Genomic DNA, 19,058 nt, shown 5'->3' on the forward strand with positions numbered 1-19,058 from the left:
AGAGCTCAGGTTCCAATGGAACAATAAGGTACCATGTGTGTCCCTGGCCAGAGAGGGCCCTGCCTCCCACAGAGCCTGTCTGGAGCCCCACTCCATCCCTCAAACAAACTGGAAACAGGTTTTCTGCAAGGTCAGGGGCAGAGGACCAAGCTCCGTCCCACTGAGTCACAGAAACAAGCAGGCTTTCTCATCTGCGCTGTCCCACCTCCTGCCGTCTGTCTGTCTGTCTCTGCGGCGGGATGCCTTCCTTCTTCGTTTACTGCTATGGCAAGCTATCCCCCGGGAGCTCCTACAACAAAAGGGAGCCGGGACCTTGCCAGAAGCCAGCCAGACCCCTGCTGGCAGGTCCCCGTGTTGTCTCCCCCCCTCCCGGCTGCCCAGGAAGTGCCCCGCCCAGAGGCCTGGCACCTTCCCTTCTTGGGGCTTCCTCTCCGGTTGGGAGGGTCCCCACCCTGGCCAGGTGGGCGCTCACTCAAGGGCACCCCTTCTCAGGCTGGCGCTTTCTCGGGAGCAACAGGGCTTCCTCTGGAGGCCGGACGAGACTCCCAGGGAGCTGGGGACACGGGGGCAGTTTTATTTATGGTGGCGACACACACGACGCCACGCTTGGGCTCCTTAGGTTCGCGGGCGCGATAAGGCCTGGTCCCAGCCCTTGTGCTTCTCGGAGCTCCGGGGGGCGAACCGCTCCTGCAGCTTCTTCCACATGCCTTTATTCATGTCCTTGAACTCGCCCAGGGCGTCTGCAGAGAGGGCAAGACAGAAATGGGAGGAGAAAGTCTACAATTCAGTCACGTGTTTTGGCCCCACAGGCCTGCAGTAAGCACGCCCCACTTTTCCCAGTCTGTCCCTGAGAAAGGGACAGGTGGACCCAACTTCTGACAAGCAAATCAGATAGGTCATCACAGAGAAGCGGCAGTCAGCGGGCCCGCCCACCCGCGCTCAGTGCAAACGCCTCGCCAGCACCGTCCAAGCCACGCCCCCTGAGCGCCCCACGTGCGTGGGCAGCGACACACCGTGCTGTCAGCCATGTAGCCGGCTGGCCCAGGAGCTCTCTCAAAGCCGGGCTTGTGCCCTGCATACCTGACTCTCCATTTTTCAGACGTGGAAATGGAGGCAGAGGGAGGTTAACCAGGTTGCGCAGGCTGCACAGCTAGGGAAGTGGTAGGGCTGGGATTTGAACCCGGGTGGTGTGGGTCACCCACGTGCTGTGGAGTGGAAGTTGAGCAGGCACCCGGGAGGGAGATGGGCCTGAGCCAGAATATCCACCCGTCATTTCCCCACTGGGTCCCCCTCAAACAAACTACCCTCTGGGCCTCAGGTCCCTCATCTGCCAAGTAGAGATGAAAACACCTGCCTCCAAAGCTGGGAGGACTAAAGGAGCTCGTGGAGGTGCCCTGCCCGGAGCCCGGCCTGCACCCGAGGAAAGGCGGCCATCTTCACAGCTGTGGAGGTGGCCGGGAGCCGGTGGAAGGCAGCGGGGCCCTTGTTGAAGCTCAGTGCGCGTGTACACGCACACGCATGCACATATACACGCACACACACAGCTCCAAAGGGATCAGAGCTGGGCTTCTCAGTCTTGGAACTATTTTTAAAATTTTCATTTATTGATTTTAGAGAGGAACGGGGAGGGAGAGAAAAAGAGAAATGTTCCGCTCATCTATGCATTCACTGGTTGACTCTTGTATGTGCCCTGACCAGGGATCGAACCTACAACCCTGGTGGTATGGGGCCATGCGCTAAACAACTGGGCTGCCCGGCCAGGGCCTCAGTCTTGGTACTACTGACCTTTTGGGCCAGGTGATTCTTTGTTGAGAGCTGACCTGTGCATTGCAGGACATTTAGCAGCATCCTGGCCTCAACCAGCCAGATGCCGGCTGCAGAGCCCCACACCCCCGTCCCCACTCCTAGCTGTGATGACTAAAAATGTCTCCAGACATTGCCACATGTCCCTCGGGGTACAACACTGCACCAATCAAGAACCCCTAGTCTAACTTCCAGGGCTGAAATCCTGTGATTCCTAATCTTACCTGCATATTACGTTTAGATTTTCCCATAATACTGTCTAAATTTTATAGGCTGGCTTTTTACTTGTTAATAAAACTTCTAGAGAAAAGGAATAGCTTTGCTGAACAAAAGGGTAACTTACATTACTCATAAACACTGACTGTCAGTGGTCTCAACTAAATCAGGGCATACACTGTCCCTCAGCCACGAGCCCAGCATCCTACCCGGGACACTCAGGTACGGATCCCTGCTCACTTACAAGCTGCGGGGCCTCTTTAATGTCCCATGACCTCCAGCCTGGGGTGGACACACTTGGCGCCCAAACCGAGGCTCCTCCCCAGGACTCCAGTCCTCTCACTAAATACTGCAAGGTGTTTTCCTGGCCCGCCAGAAGAAACACTGGGTAAGCTAATTCCACACAGTCACAACAAAAATACGAGGCTTGCTGTGAAGACAACATGTCAGCAACTTCCTGGAGCTGTCTCCCAGCCGGAACATGCCGGGCACAGGCCACGGGCGGGGAGTCTCACGTCTCCTGCGCTGCAGCCTGTCCCCCCGCCCCACGACGTCCCTGAGGATCAGCAAAGAGGGCAGTGGCTGGGCCTCCACACTTCCTTCCATTCTAATTTCAAGTCAGACTTTGCTCCAGTTCTCCGGGTCCTCACAATGACACTGTGCATCATTGCCGGTAATCTCATGGGCCAGGGACATGGGAATAAATTTATATGTGTGTATATATATTCATAAAAATTATCAATAAAGGGATCTCATCTGGCAAAAATACCTTCAGCCCAGTTTTCCAGGAGACTGTAATGAAAATAGGATCAGGGCTGATAAACAGCAGGTGACACCCAAAGGTTTGAATCTGCTTAGAAGGTAAGAGCTTTCTGGAACGCCTAATCCCCAGAATGTGGCCGTGGAACGGTGCCAGAGGGCTAGGCCCCAGAAACTTCTAGAGGGCCACCCGCAGGTGGACGCCCTCTCAGAGAAGGGCAGCCTATTTTTGTCTACGACAGCCTCGGCAATAAAAATAGCAAATTTTCCAGAGCCGGCCTTCTTGGACCCGGGCTCTCCCCGTGGTGACAATGGACCTGGGGAAGTGAGGAGGGGGCGGGCATTTCCTTTCTTGTTAATCAGGGCCTGTCAATGAGTCCCACCCGTAGCTGCTGGAACCCTCCTCAGACCCACAGGCCCTGTCCTCTGGGTCAGACCACGCTGAGCGGATACCCTCAGACATGTTGACTGAATGCCTTTTTGTTTTAACTGAAACCCTCATTGTTTACAAAGCCCCCTCAGGGCCACACAAAATACAATTATTTTCCTTCTATCCGGATTTCAGCTCCTTTCATTTGGCAAATACGTATTCCCCTGTTCCCTGCTGCCCAGTCTTGAATTTCACGGCTCTAAAGAGGGGTTTTCTTTTTTAAAACCATGCCTTTGACCTGCTCCATGCTCTATGGCCAAAGTACAAGCCCTGGATCTTCAGAATTTCCTCTGGGCTGTTCCACGTGGCTTCCCATCAAGCAAAGCTGTCTTATCCGGCCGCTCACACTCAGAGGGCCCCTGGCAAACCAGCCAGAAGGCGGCAGCTGTGCTGTCCGTACCTGTGGAGAGGATCAGCTTGTACTCTTCCAAGGACAGGCCACTGAAGCTCGTGTCTCTGGGACGAGGGTACTGGTCACACAGGGCGGGGAGGGAGAGAGGAGGGAAGGGAGGGAGTTAGTTCTGCAGCACAACCTGGGACCTGATGAGCCGGGGAGAAGCCTGGGTCTCTAACCCCATTCCCGGGCTGGGGGTGGGGTGGTGGTGGTGGGGTTGTTGTCCAGAAACCAGAGACCCCGCAAGAAGAACAGCGCCACCTGGAGGCCACAGGCATGGCCCCACGAGAGCGGGTACCACCAGCGCAGGCAGCTAGCTAGCTGCGGCTTGCACGGGCACGGCATCCTCCTGGCAGACGCAGGCTGTGACTCAGGACAGAGGGCCCACAGTTCTCACTGCTAACCAGCTCCCTGGGGGCGCCCCTGCCCCGCCCTGGAACCACACGCAGAGGTGGCGGGGATTTAGAAGAAATCCTCTGCCATGTAGGCTGGGCGTTTGGCCATGTGTAGGGCGGGGCCAAAGCAGGTTTACAGGTGTCCGTACGGAACAGAACGCAACCATGAACAAATAATAATACAGGAATCAACTCTGGGCTTTGCGCACTCACAGCTGTAAACCTGCTTTGGCCCCAGGCTATGTATCTGAGGGGGAAATTCCTGCACGCAGTTTTCAAGCCTGGGCTTTGACAGTCATCACGAAAGGACCGAGGACAAGCTCAGGTTTGTCTGGCAGGACTTCCCCAAACACCCCTCTTTATCACCGGGGTGTGGGGAAGCACACTCCCCCGGGCGCAGAGGGGACAGCTGACACCCGACAGTTAGCAGGTACACCCAGAAGAACACGCTGGCGTATAAAACATGTGGCTTGTATTCAAGATTTTAAATAGCTTTTATTTCAGCGACCTAACAGCCTATCTTTGTTGGCGCGCTGGAAATGACTGGTTACGCTGGAAAGCAGCCCAACCCCACTTCTTTACAAAAACACTGTGCAGTCAGATTTGGGTTTGTTCTTCTCGTTCTCCCCGGTCAGAGGGCGGGGGCTATGGGAGACGGGGGCCATGCACTCACCTTGTGTTTGTAATAGTTTGAATGGAGTCGCGCTAAGCTCTCGTACATCTGATCACACGCTTTAGGCTCGGCAATCTGAAAAATAAAGAGCGCCCGGGGCAGTGAGCGAGCCAGCCCTGCCTCCCACACGCCAGCCTGAACGCCAGGAAGCACCCCCTTAAATAAGGCGCCGCGGGACGCAGGGAAGCAGGCCAGCAAGCCCAGCACTGGCTTCTCTGCTCCGTGGGAAGCGCAGGAGCGGTGGCCTGGCTCCCGCTGTCAGAAACCACCTTCTGGGGGGTGAGCACTGCAGCTCATCAACTCCCCCACCTGCAGGAAAACTCAACTGACCCAACCGGCCAGCCGGCAAAGGAACCCCCACAGCAGCCGCACTGGACGCCCACAAGACCAGTGGGAAGGGCGCACCTCCTACAGGCAGAGCGGGGGCGGCGTGTGCCCTGGGGAGTCAGAGGAGGGGGCATCCCCGTGTGTGCGCGAGGGGTCCGTGGGAGACGACGCCAGGTTCTGAAGGGTATGTAAGCACTAACCTTCGGGGGGGCAAAGGGGGGGGTGGCGGGAGCCCCGCGGAGGAGGCAGGACTGCTATCTAGGCTTCGGACCAGCCATTTTCCAACTGCTGCAGCCACGAGAGGCTTTCAGACACACACGCCTCACTACTGAGTCAGGGGCACGGACCTCTTTCCCTTAGACTGTCAAAAATAAATATGACAACAACCAACACAACAACGGCCATCTGGTGTGAATGAGTCAAAATCATACTGACTTTCCCGTCAGATTGGCAAAAAAGATAGGTTTAGGTATGCTGCAGAATTTTAGAAGTGAGTTTCTGTGTGCAGCGAGGTAGGAAAGGTCAAGAGTCGTTGCTTCGGATCAGCCGCCTGGCGGAGGGCCGGAGGAAAAGAAAGCGTTTTGAGTAAAACCTTCAATATGAGATGTATTGCATAATGATACTTTATGAAATCGGGGGGGGGGGATCATCTGGGTCTTCAGCACAGTTAAGAGGGGAGCTGTGAAATCTGCGAGGGAGGGCCGTGAAGTGGGTGTGTCAGGTGAGACAGGTGAACTGAGCAGAGCCGGGAGGGAGAGCTCAGTCAGGACCCACCAGAAAGAACGGCCGAGGTCCAAGGCCTTGGGGGAGGGAAGGGGTAAATAAAGACACCTTCCAGTGCCAGTGTTGGTGCTGGTGCTGAGACAGCGCTGCCCCTGCTGGAAAGTGCGGGGAAGACACCGGTGAGAGGTGGTTATTGACCTTCCCACCTCTGTCCAGTGTCAACCCTGCCCTCTTCCCTTATGGTCACTTATCCACTGCTCCTCAAGTTATTCAGCCAAGAATTCCGAAAGCTGCCTGGAAGAAAACTTGCTCCCTCTTGTCTTTCCCCCGAGTTCAAACGATGGATTTTTCCCACTTCAATCCTTTCCCGAACAAGGCGGAGCGCACAGAAGTCGGTGGCTGAGCGTTCTAAGGAGGCGGCCTCGCTTCTTGCCTCTGCGTGTGTGTCACACGAGGTCCCCACTTCACAGCAGACAAAGAGATGCTCGTTCACGTCGTCCTGCCCGATCCAGCCCAGGCCCAGGCCACTCGCCTCGAGCACGGCCAGAGGACACATCAGAAGAGAAAGGACTGAGTGCTGAGGAGGCAGCCGGGGTGTGTTGAACCATCATCGGAGGCGCTGTTTGGGTAGACGGGGCTACGGCTGAACCTTAGAAAGAACTGCTGGAAAGGTGTGAGCCTGGCTGAGGTCTGATCCCCGCCCAGCCCGGCCTGGCGGCGTTTCCGGGGAAAGCCCAGCAGGAACGGAGTTCCACCAGGCACGCGTGACCGACGGCTAACATGGAAGGTAGCTTACGGAAGGTACAAGACACCAAAGGACAAGAACAGCCCCAGCACGAAGTGTTAAAGCATGTTAGGTAGCTCATCAAAGATACGTGTGCATTTCATCTTCTGCTTGCTCTCTTCCCACCCGAAGAGAAGCGTTAGCTTACAAATTCCAAAAACATGTCCTGAGAGCCCACGGTGCCCTCGACCCCGAGCCCAAGCGGGGCTCAGGGCGGTGCGGTCAAACCATGTGGTCTGCTCCTTGGCGCCCCCAGCAACCTGCCCCCAGTCTCCTCCTGCCTGGACTCTTAAGACCATGTCGCCACGTTTGCTTTATGTCCTGTATCTCCGCACAAACGTATTTTTCTTCTGATCCCTTTGAGAGCAGCTGAAAAGTGACGCCCTCCCCCTCCCCTCGACTCGGAAAGATTTCAGCGTTCCCTATAACAAGGACAATTCTCTTACATAACCGCAGTCCAGTGATCGGATTCAGGGCATTTCTGATTGACATAGCACTTTTCATCTGGCCCGCTGTCCACGTTCGGAGCCTGTCTCAGTAATGCTCTTTGCAGGGAAAGGAAAACCCTTTGGCCCCGGTCGCCTACTGTGCTTCTCCACGTCAATTTCTCCTTCCAGCCGGACACTTCCTCTGCCTTCCTTTGTCCTTTGAATACTGACATTTTTTTTTTTTGTATTTTTCTGAAGTTGGAAACGGGAGGCAGTCAGACAGACTTCCGCATGCGCCCAACTGGGATCCACCCGGCATGCCCACCAGGGGGCAATGCTCTGCCCATCTGGGGCGTCGCTCTGCCGCAATCAGAGCCATTCTAGTGCCTGAGGCAGAGGCCATAGAGCCATCCTCAGCGCCCGGGCCAACTTTGCTCCAATGGAGCCTCGGCTGCGGGAGGGGAAGAGAGAGACAGAGAGGAAGGAGAGGGGGAGGGGTGGAGAAGCAGATGGGTGCCTCTCCTGTGTGCCCTGGCCGGGAATCGAACCCGGGACTCCTGCACGCCAGGCCGATGCTCTACCATTGAGCCAACCAGCCAGGGCCTGAATACTGACATTTTTGAAGCTATTGGCCAACTTAACCTTTCTTTTAACAGAAATGGTAATAACAGCTGTTTCTAAGAGTGATGTGAGGGTAATGAGCTGGTACTCAGATGATGGTCTGATTCCGGGCCCTGGCAGACTGCCGGAGGCGGGGCCTCAGTTTTGTTACCACCAGTCCTAGTCAACAGCTGTGTAAACACAGGCCTCCGCCTCCCGGGTGGGCCTGGTGAAGGCGGAATGAAGGATGCTGTGGGCACAAGGAGGCCCGACGCTGCCCAGGGGGCCGGTGGAGACTGAGTGGGAGTCGGCAGAAGCGAGCGGGTCTCTCTGGGCACCGGCCAGTGCAAGCACACGTCCAGGGAACAGCAGCTGGGCCACGACCCGCGGATCAGCGGTGCCCATGTGACCAGAAACAGAAGTGCTGAAGGGATGGAAGATCGCTGATGCTCACTTCATACCTGACCAGACCTGCACCCCTGACCCTGCGATCTCTCAGCGGTCAGCACGTGCTCCACGGTCAGCTCAGCAGGGCTCCAACACTGACCCCTGGGCTCTGCCAAGTGGGCAGCCGTTCTTCACCCGGTGGCTGCTCTTCCGAACTGTTCCCCCTGCCACCGTCTGACCGACCTGGCTCCTAGGAAAGGCGGTCACAGCACTGACACGCCTTCCTCGGGGCCTCTCTCCGGGGCTCCCGCCACGGCTGTTATCCACTGAGACAGCGCTTCCTCCTCAAACCCACATTCCCCCTGACCTTCACCTTCAGAAATCCCAACAGGGCAAGTTCCCCTCAGGGGGCGAGCAGGGCAGCCAGGAGGAGCAGAGTGGACGGGGTCACCTTTACAGAGCACTGCTCCCATGAGGGCATCGAGCAGAGGGCCTGAGCGAGAAAAACAGAGTGACCCTCTGGGCTCCCTCGACCCCTTAAAATTCCTTCAGTAATAAAGAGATGGTCTGCTACGTATTTTTTTTTTAATTTATTCATCTTTAGAGAGGAGAGGGAGAGACAGAGAGAGAAGGGGGGAGGAGCTGGAAGCATCAACTCCCATATGTACCTTGACCAGGTAAGCCCAGGGTTTTGAACCAGCGACCTCAGCATTTCCAGATTGACGCTTTATCCACTGCGCCACCACAGGTCAGGCTGCTACGTATTTCACGTAATGCCTGGAGCTCAATTAACAATCTGAGAAGGAACCAAATATCTACACACCTAAAAAAATAATCAATCACCAAAAAATGAACTTGTTGGCCCTGGCTGGTTGGCTCAGTGGTTGGGAGAGCGTCAGCCTGGTGTGTGAATGTCCTGGGTTTGATTCCCGGTTAGGGCACACGGGAGAAGCACTCATCTGCTTCTCCACCCCTTCCCCTCTCCCTTCTCTCTCTCTCTTTCTTCTCCTCTCCTCCTGCAGCCATAGCTCGATCGGAGCAAGTTGGCCCTGGGCGCTGAGGATGGCTCTATAGCCTCTGCCTCAGGCGCCAAGAAGAGCTCGGTTGCTGAGCAAATGATCAACACTCTAGATGGGCACAGCATCGCCCCATAGTGAGCTTGCCAAGTGGATCCTGGTTGGGGCACATGTGGGAGCCTGTCTCTGTCTCCCCACCTCTCACTGAATTAAAAAAAAATTTATCACCCAACTTCTCATTTGAGGTCAGGCACTCTCTCTATGAAGCTGTGGAAGTGGTGACAGTTTTGGCATGCCCACGTCTAGCCAAGTTACCAATGCGTAAGGAGACAGAACCGTGGCCACTTCCGGTCCTGTCACGCCCAAGCCAAACAATAGCCTTGTTTGCTACTTCAAAGGACATCAACAGAAACACTCATCTGACTCCAGAAGCCTTACCGCACACTGATGTCCCACATTTTGCTCACAGACCCTAGCACAAACATCCTGAATCTTGAAGTCCAGTTTCCCTGGTGGCGTGTACACCATGCACTTTCAGAGATGTTCTACACGAGCTTCAAATGATCTGATTCCGCATTCACACCTACTGAGATTATGCACATTTTAGGACTAACAGCAGTGCTGGGGCTCGAAAAAGGCCGCAGGGAGATGTGACGAAGACTTCAGCTCCGCCCCCGAACATGCACGGAATAGATGTGCGGTTGAGTTTTACCGCGCTGTTCTTGCCCCTCTGCAAGGCGCCTGCTTGGCTGGCGGTGAATCTCTCTTTCCCGTGTGAAACGTTTAAAACATCCACGTCTACTTCCGTGCCATCGGCACCGACTCCTGATTCTCAAAATCGAATTTCGGGCGCTGACAGGTATTGGGATGACAGCCCACATTCTAGTCACACAAAGGGACGCGCAAGCATTTTGGAAGCCGTGTGTCACAAATTGCTTTGCTAATTAAAGAAGAGCTAGATTCAGTCCAGGATGATCTATGAAAAAATGTTTTTGTGACTTGGTAATAAACTTCTGAAATGAGTTCATTCCGTGGTGGGAGCCTAATTACCTCTAATTTGCTTGAAACTGTTTTTCTTGAGCACCTACTATAGAGAGCGCTCTGCTAGGAGGCTGTGGGAGGGCGTAAGACCCAGCCCGGCCCTGGAGAAGCTGGCCACGGCTGAGGAGATGAGACAGACTCGAATTAAAAATAATCAAACATGGCCTGACCTGTGGTGGCGCAGTGGACAAAGCGTTGATCTGGAACGCTGAGGTCGCCGGTTCGAAACCCTGGGCTTGCCTGGTCAAGGCACATACGGGAGTTGATGCTTCCTGCTCTTGCCCCGTTCTCTCTCTCTCCTCTCTAAAGTGAAAAATAAAGTCTTAAAACAAAACTTTCACTTAAAAAAAAAAAAAAGGTCAAGCGTGGCCCGGTGGTGTGTGACGGAGGGCCAGGCACAGATTGGAGCCGGGGGCTGGCCACAGGCCTGGCTGAGAGGACAGGCGTGGCGGGGAGGGCCCCAAGCTTCTCCTCACTGTGAGGGGCGCAGACCTCAGAGCTGGGTCTGGGCATGCGTGGGGCGGGTCAGAGGAGTGGCTGGGAGGTGGAGGCACGACAAGCCTGGACAAGCAGTGCTTCTCGAGGGCCGAGGGAGCCACCAGACAGATTCTTGGCAAGTTGCGTGTTTGGGGGGAGGACTGGTGTTCACAGGGACACTATTTTCCAAAGGTTAAGGCCTCCGATGTTAAGGCCCACGTGGGAGGCGATGAGAAGACAGCCATGGAAGCTGGGGCCCATGCTGGGGCGCGGTCAGAGGTGAAACCCTGGCGGGAACCGGGGACCAGAGGGCAGTGGGGGCCGCACAGCTGCCTGTCACCTGTCCAGAGGGCAGCAGGCAGAGCCAAAGCTTTCTGAGCAAAGGGGACACTCCCTGAGAGCGAGTTCATCCCTCGAGGAGGGGCACCTGCATCCCTACACGTGCACAGAAGTGCCAGCCTCGGTCTAACCCTCGCGGTCCCGCACTCTGGCCCACTGGGCCCGGGCGAGAAAGAGAAGGAACGCTGACTCTCTCACACCTGCTCTGCAGCAGGCTCAGCGTCCTAACTGAACACAGCATAGCCTGTCCGTGGCCGTTCCTGAACACGGGGGCCCGCACGTGTGGGCGGGCAGCGCCGGTCGTCCCCGCCACGCTGAGGGCTGCCGAAGACCGGGCCTCCACCGAGTGACGAGACTCCAGGGCTACGGCAAACACTCGAGTTCTCTCCTCGGAGAGGCTGGAAATGTCATCCGCCTTCCTGCATGCCCAAGACCAGGTTCAGCCTCTGTCAAACGGGGCTGATACTACCTGAGCCCGGATGGAACACAAGCACTCAGCGGTTCCGATACTACCTGAGCCCGGATGGAACACAAGCACTCAGCGGTTCCGATACTACCTGAGCCCGGATGGAACACAAGCACTCAGCGGTTCCGATACTACCTGAGCCCGGATGGAACACAAGCACTCAGCGGTTCCGATACTACCTGAGCCCGGATGGAACACAAGAACTCAGCGGTTCCGATACTACCTGAGCCCGGATGGAACACAAGCAGTCAGCGGTTCCGATACTACCTGAGCCCGGATGGAAAACAAGCAGTCAGCGGTTCCGATACTACCTGAGCCCGATGGAACACAAGCACTCAGCGGTTCCCGATACTACCTGAGCCCGGATGGAACACAAGCACTCAGCGGTCCGATACTACCTGAGCCCTGATGGAACACAAGCACTCAGCGGTCCCGATACTACCTGAGCCCGGATGGAACACAAGCAGTCAGCGGTTCCGATACTACCTGAGCCCGGATGGAATACAATCACTCAGTAGTTCCGATACCACCTGAGCCCAGATGGAATACAAGTACTCAGCGGTTCCGATATTACCTGAGCCCGGATGGAACACAAGCACTCAGCGGTTCCGATACTACCTGAGCCCGGATGGAATACAAGCACTCAGCGGTTCCAATACTACCTGAGCCCGGATGGAACACAAGCAGTCAGCGGTTCCGATACTACCTGAGCCCGGATGGAAAACAAGCAGTCAGCGGTTCCGATACTACCTGAGCCCAGATGGAACACAAGCAGTCAGCGGTCCCGATACCACCTGAGCCCGGATGGAACACAAGCACTCAGCGGTCCCGATACTACCTGAGCCCGGATGGAACACAAGCAGTCAGCGGTTCCGATACTACCTGAGCCCAGATGGAACACAAGCAGTCAGCGGTTCCGATACTACCTGAGCCCGGATGGAATACAATCACTCAGTAGTTCCGATACCACCTGAGCCCAGATGGAATACAAGTACTCAGCGGTTCCGATATTACCTGAGCCCGGATGGAACACAAGCACTCAGCGGTTCCGATACTACCTGAGCCCGGATGGAATACAAGCACTCAGCGGTTCCAATACTACCTGAGCCCGGATGGAACACAAGCACTCAGCGGTTCCGATACTACCTGAGCCCAGATGGAACACAAGAACTCAGCGGTTCCGATACTACCTGAGCCCGGATGGAACATAAGCACTCAGCGGTTCCGATACTACCTGAGCCCGGATGGAACACAAGAACTCAGCGGTTCCGATACTACCTGAGCCCGGATGGAACACAAGCACTCAGCGGTTCCGATACTACCTGAGCCCGGATGGAACACAAGAACTCAGCGGTTCCGATACTACCTGAGCCCGGATGGAACACAAGAACTCAGCGGTTCCGATACTACCTGAGCCCGGATGGAATATAAGCACTCAGCGGTTCCGATACTACCTGAGCCCGGATAGAACACAAGCACTCAGTGGTTCCGGTACTACCTGAGCCCGGATGGAACAGAGAACGCAGTGGCCAGGAGCCCCTTCCTGGCGGCCGCTTCCCCAGGCCCTCCCTCAGAGCCGTGCCCCACGTTAGGTGAGTGGGTGCTGGTGTGCAGGCACGGCCTTTTAGGACGCTGCCCGTGCACCTAATGAGCTCACCAGAAGGGCCTGCTCCGTTCCCTGTACTTACATCAACAATGACAGCTGCTTTGACACCTTCCCCCATGTTGTGATTCTTTTATGAAGCCCGTGGGGCTGCCAGGAACACGCGTTCTCTTAAGGAAACCGTATTCAAAGGGGGCAAACTCCACCAGCATCAGTGCACATTAGGACAGAGGGTGTGAGAGGTGTCACGGGCGTTCCTGCTTCCCACCGCCCCCTCCCTCTCGGTGGGTCCATGGGAGACTCCCCGAGAAGTAAGCTCTAGGGGAACACACGGAGGCAGTGATTTGGGGGCCCTGGTTCCAAGTCTGAGTGAAGAACTGGTTTCCTAGCGAGCCTGGCCTTTCTGCGTGGCGTCCCACCTGAGGACCGGCTTTCTCCCCCTCCTCACCCGGGAGGACAGCAGCTGGGCCGAAGCACAGTAGGTGGCCAAACGCCGGGAGACGTTGGATTCTTTACCCAAACTGTCCATAGTCCAAAAAAAAGGTTTGATCAGGGAATGAGGGGCAGAGAGTGGCCTGCAGCTCCCAGAACAAGAGGCCCTTCTAACAGGGAGAAGTAGCTCAGGTGGACCAGCAGCTGAGGAGAGACTGGACACAGGGCTCCGGGCAGGCAACGCCAGCTCGGGCCAGGGTGGGGGGTGTCTGTACCATCCTGCCACTTAGCCCCCTGAGGACTCTGAGTCAGTTGTCCTGTTTTCTGGTTTTGTTCCGTCGCCTGGACAATGGGAACAGTGCTGGCTACTTCCGAGCTGCGTGAAAGATTCAGTTAAATGAGATGCGAGCAGAAACGTGCCAAGTGTGTGTTCAGTGTTATCATCAAGATGTGGGAGGCTGTGAGACTGCCCGCCCCTCTCCTACAGAGGGGCAAACGGCTCTGGCGCAGGGCTGCCTCCCCTCCCGTCCTGTCTTTCTGGCAACTGGCATAACCAAGGGGGAGCTCTGCACCAACAGGCCAAATGGGTCTAATCCGGCTGCCAGCTGAACGAGGAATCTACCAGACCGCTTCCTCCTCGAGGTCCTGATGACTGACCCGGGGGGTCTGGGGGAAGGGCTCAGTGCTGTTCTCAATTCCAGCAAGGGGCTGCTCCCTCCGAAAATGGTCACAAAGGTTTACCAAGCCCAAGCATGTTTGCAGGGGACATCAGGATGAGGTACCACGACAGCGGTCCCGAGTCATGTGTCTGCTGCCACCATGACACACTGGTTCACTCTAGCAGGGACGCAAGCATCCCCTGCTCGGGAGCCACTGACCAGGCCGCGGCTACAGCTGCAGCCATGACTCAAATCTGTGTGGGCCTTCAGCTGATCACAACTGTCACCCGAGGTGATGACAAAGGATGACAACTCCAAAACAGAAAGCTTGTAACACCCTCAACTTCTGGCTTGTCGTACACTTCAGGCAAGTAAGTGAATGTCACACACTCTTATCTCCCGAAGGATCTCTGCTGGCAGGGTTCACCCTCTGAATTCCATTAGAGTAAGTCACATGCCTGCCCAACTGTCAGCTTCTTGGTGGTAAGGCCATGCTCCATCTCTGGCCTGTGGCTCCTGCAGTTCCGCACGTGGTAAGCTTCCAAATCAATTCTGAGCACGCAACCTCAGAGCACACACGGATGTTCCCTTCGCACCCCTCGCCGCTGCCCTCTGTCTAGCTCTGCTACATCTGCAGCTAGATTCCAATGACACGTCTCATAAGCCGTAACGGGCCGTTTCTTTATCTATTCATTCAGACATACACTGAATGTCTTTTATGGGGGGAGAGGCATAAAAATGGCAACATCCCTATTCTCAGGAAGCTCACACTGAAACAGCGCAGGGCGCTGAGCCCCAGCACGTCTATGGGGTTTGTGGAGTTGGGACTAGATGCGATCCTTGCCTTCAAGCTCTTTATGCTTTGGGCCGGCAAAGACCAAGAGGGGTGAGGGCCCTCCGTGTGGTGTGACCCCCTGTCCCCTTTCCCCCAAAGCTCTGAGCCAGACACTCCATCCATGCCCACCATCCACTCAGCGGGTGCTTTTGTGATGTCACTGGGCATGTTCTTGCTCCAGGAGGTGGGCTGGCTCAGCTCTGTATTGGGCTAAGTTGCAGGAAAAAAAAAAAACCCAAAACCAAAAACCAAAAAAACAAGTTCCTGCTTAGATAGCTTGTGGCTAAATTTCGCAAAAGCCATTTCTTCAGGCTGTTGTGCGCATGTATCACATTTCATTTCTCTGACTTTTTGCCTGAGCCCCGGGCTTAAATATCCCAGTGCCTGCTTGACATTTCCACCTGGAAGGAAGCCCACTTGGCATCTCAGGTTAAACATGTCTCACACCAAACTCAGGATGTTTTTTCCACACCCCACCTGTTCCTCATCTAGTCTTTCCCACCTCAGGAGGTGGTGCCCCCTTTGCTCAGGACAAAAAAATGTAGATGTTATCCTCGGTTCTGCTTTCTCTTTACGCCACACCCCACATACCTCTGCGCCCCTCACGCTGCAACCCGAACCCAGCCCGGTCCGTCTCCTGTGCTGCCGTCCTCATCCATGCCACCACCTTTTCCTGCCTGGGTGACCACGGTAACCTTTTCTCCAGCCTGGTTTTATTCTTGTCCCCTGTAATCCACTCACCACATTTGACCAGGATTAGCTTATTTTTTTATAAAAGTAAATTAGGTCACATCCGTGCCCTGACTAAACCCCGGTGGCTTGTCACTGGCCTTACGGTAAAATCCAATTCCTGAGCACAGCCTGTAAGATCCTAATGTGCCTGGTTCCTCTGTGCTCTGACCTCAATTCTTAGCAAACTCCATTTTGGTCATGACCCTCCGGCCACTACGGCTTTCTCTTTGTCCTCTAACATGCCAATCTGCTTCATGCCTCAGGGCCTTTGCACGGCCTGAAATGCCCTTCCTGCCAAGTGTTGGCTCTTTTTCCCTTGGGTCTCATCTATGTACCACCTCCTCAGTATGGCCTATCTTGACTATCGTAACTAACATCACCCCTTTATCATGCTACTTTATTTTATATCCTCCATAGTTGACCCTTGAACAACACAGGCCTGAACTGCACACGTCCACTTATACAGATTTTTTAAAAATAAATACATACAGTACCGTAAATGTATTTTTTCTTCGTTATGATTTTCTCATTAAAATTTTCTCTTCCCTAGCTTACTTTATGGTAAGAATACAGTGTATATTTCATATAACATACAAAATGTTGACTATGTTATCAGTGAAGCTTCCAATCAACAGTAAGCTATTAGTAGTTAAGTTTTTTGGGGGGAGGCTAAGTTATACGTGGATTTTTGACTGCTGGGGGTGGGTGTCAGTGTCCCTCAACCCCCACATCATTCAATGGTCAACTGTCCTTGACCGTCTTTTTTCCTTTTTTTTTTTTACAGAGACAGAGAGTCAGAGAGAGGGATAGAAAGGGACAGACACAGGAACGGAGAGAGATGAGAAGCATCAATCATTAGTTTTTCGTTGCGACACCTTAGTTGTTCATTGATTGATTGCTTTCTCATATGTGCCCTGACCAGGGCTAAAGAAGATCAAGTAACCCCTTGCTCAAGTCAGCGACCTTGAGTCCAAGCTGGTGAGCTTTGCTCAAACCAGATGAGCCTGTGCTCAAGCTGGCGACCTCGGGGTCTCCAACCTGGGTCCTCCGCATCCCAGTCAGACGCTCTATCCACTGCGCTACCGCCTGGTCTGGCGTCCTTGACCGTGTTACAATATATGTGTCTACTTGCTTATCGTGTCCTGAACTAAAATATAAACTCAATCTTTGTGCCATAAGACCTCATCTGTCGAATACACTGCTGTCTCCCCAGTCCCTGGAACAGTTTCCTGGCCCACGGTGGATGCGCAGTAAACACCTCGTGTGTAATACCAATGAATGAATCCCAGCGTTGCAGCCTGCCCGGAGGAGAGCAAGGATTTAAGTCCACTGCACTCACACTGAGGGCCCAAACCTGCTGCACAGCCTTGTGGGGTCCCCAGGAAGCCTGCAGAGACCTTGCGGACCAACACTGCGAGGTGTCAGGGGAGAAGTAAGTCTACGGCTGTCACCACCTCCGACCGGTGTCGTGGGTCCCAACCCTGGCTGCACCTTGAATCATTTGGAGAGCTTTTTAAATAAAAACACTGGGGCCAAGGTCCCAGTTGCAGAGATTCTGATTTCATAAGGCTGCATGGTCCAGACGTCTAGGTGCTTAAGTTTTCTCCACTAATTCCAAGGTGCAGCCGGATGGGGGCATTGAATACAGGTGGGGGCGTCGCTGCTCTGAGGTTCTCCCGGGGAGGGGCAGGGTCCGCGCGCACGTGCCGCGGGCGAGGGAAAGAGCACGCATGCGCGAGCGTCGCCGCCCGTCGCTCACCGACCCCGCCCCTGCCTCGTTCTGTCCTCCCCTTGGCCCCACTGCCTCCCCACCGAAGGCGGACCCCCCCACCGTCCGGTCACCTGGGTGTTCTCTCCCTCCCGAAACGCCTGTGCTACCCGCTGTCGCAGGTAAGCGCCCAAGTCCCGGCCCCGTTTGGTCTCGTCCACTGGCCATTCCTCACAGAGCTTAAGAAAACGCCGGTAGCGGCCGGCCGCCATTTTGGGCCCCGCTTGTCCCCGCCCTTGTGGGAGGAGTCAGTCGGACCTGTGGCGCTTGCGCACTAAGGCTCGCGGGCTTCCCGACGAGGAGGGGCGTAAGCGAGAAGTGAGCTTGCGCGACTTCACGGGCAACTCCCGTCGCTCTCCGTGTAGGGGGCGCTGCTGGCCTATCTCTGCGAGCGGAGCGAGGAGTTGCAGCCGTCTGTCCTGGAACCGGCCCAGCTGGTACCAGGGACGAGTGTGACGCGCAGAGCCCAAGGGACAGCTTTGCTTCTCTTTTTCAGTGGCTGCACAAGCTCCAGACTAAAAAACCCTCCTCGGAGAACAGCGTGCGCGTTTGCATAAGTGAAAGCATTTGCATGTAAATACAGGTTGCTTTTGGAAGAAGACGTGTTGGAACTTAATCAGGGAGCGTGCGCACGTGGTTCGCGCCTCCACTCCTGCCCGGGTCTCTCCTCGCAGCCTCTTACCTGTCGCTTAGACTTTGTACTGTGCTGCAGTTCCAGATTTCCCTTACGAAGGCCTCAGCCCCCGTAGGCCTCTTCGCTGCTCTGAATTTTGGCCAGGATCTCCCCACGCCTCCAACACTTGGCTTCCTCCAAACCTTTCTTGCCCCACCTTCTGTGTCAAGGGTGTTCCAAGAGACTCCTGCCCGGAGTAGGAGAGTGAATACACAACCGAAACACAAAGTTAAAAGCGACAGGGGCTTGCGGTGAAGTGTCAAAGAATGCTAGGGAGTCTGGAGAAGGAAGTGGTGCTTCTAGCTGTTTTGGCAGGACAGGGGAGAGAGATCGGGGCGTCCGAAGGAGATGGTGTGTGGCTGGGCCTGGAAGGATGGTTAGGATTTCGGTGACTGGAAGGACACTGAGCCTCAAGAACTAGGACGGGTGCAGAACAGGAAAGAGGAGGAAGAGGGAGGAGGCTAATTGGAGGAAAGATCAGCGGGTGGTTGGTTTTAACAAGGAACAGCTTTGAGCTGTTCTGGAGCCGTTAAGAGGGAATGTCTATTGAATGAGAACTCCTGGGGACTCAGGGTGTGCAATGCCCACTCGAGGTACGGGATTGGGGGGGTACCCACCTGAGGTGAGGAGACTTCGGGGGAGTGGAAAACGCACTCGGGGGCACCTCACCACATTCCAGCTCACCAGTCTCCCCTGCTCCGTCCTCAGTGGTGCTTGCAGACACAGAGCTCTGCGGGTTGCTCCATGGCCCAGAGGGCCAGGGCTGTAGCTACTGACTGTCAAGTTGCAGGCTCCGAGGGTTATGCTGGGGGCCCTGGGGCCTTGTCATGCTGCCTGAGGTCCTGCCACAGCTGTGGCTTTGAAGAGCAGCTGGTTTAGCTGAGGACAGCTGTCCCAAGGGGGAGGAACTGAGGTCCCTCTGTCCTTGGCAAGAGGAGGAGCAACACCAGGTGGCAGTGAGGGTATCTCACCTGACTTGCGGCACAAGCACAATGCGAGGTGGACGAGAACGTGGCTCCGGGAGAACCCAAACCCACGCCTTCGTCGACGGCTCTCCCGCCCCTCGCGCAGCAGCTTCTGGGCTGGGCTGGGGTTGCC

General features: G+C 55.4%; 1 protein-coding gene across 1 annotated transcript; it reads right to left on the bottom strand.

Annotated features, from left to right (window-relative positions):
• Nucleotides 1-552: 552 nt before the first annotated feature.
• On the bottom strand, nucleotides 553-17,535 carry UQCC2 (ubiquinol-cytochrome c reductase complex assembly factor 2). Its single transcript, XM_066278578.1, has 4 exons — nucleotides 17,362-17,535; nucleotides 4,671-4,745; nucleotides 3,609-3,678; nucleotides 553-740 (listed from the first exon to the last, which is right to left on the bottom strand). Exons 1-4 carry the CDS (start codon nucleotides 17,497-17,499, stop codon nucleotides 616-618), a joined length of 408 nt encoding a protein of 135 aa, XP_066134675.1. The 5' UTR covers nucleotides 17,500-17,535; the 3' UTR covers nucleotides 553-615.
• Nucleotides 17,536-19,058: the final 1,523 nt, after the last annotated feature.

The sequence above is a fragment of the Saccopteryx bilineata genome, chromosome 1 (genome assembly GCF_036850765.1).
Source record: "Saccopteryx bilineata isolate mSacBil1 chromosome 1, mSacBil1_pri_phased_curated, whole genome shotgun sequence".
NCBI classification, from domain to species: domain Eukaryota; kingdom Metazoa; phylum Chordata; class Mammalia; order Chiroptera; family Emballonuridae; genus Saccopteryx; species Saccopteryx bilineata.

What these genes read in the sequence shown, in the direction of transcription:
- UQCC2 (XM_066278578.1), bottom strand. Translation starts at nt 17,499, where the DNA reads ATGGCGGCCGGCCGCTACCGGCGTTTTCTTAAGCTCTGTGAGGAATGG. An exon ending in GGGAGGGAGAGAACACCCAG is followed by an intron (nt 4,746 to 17,361) that starts GTGACCGGACGG and finishes TTTATTTTTCAG; the next exon opens with ATTGCCGAGCCTAAAGCGTG. An exon ending in CAAACTATTACAAACACAAG is followed by an intron (nt 3,679 to 4,670) that starts GTGAGTGCATGG and finishes CTGTGTGACCAG; the next exon opens with TACCCTCGTCCCAGAGACAC.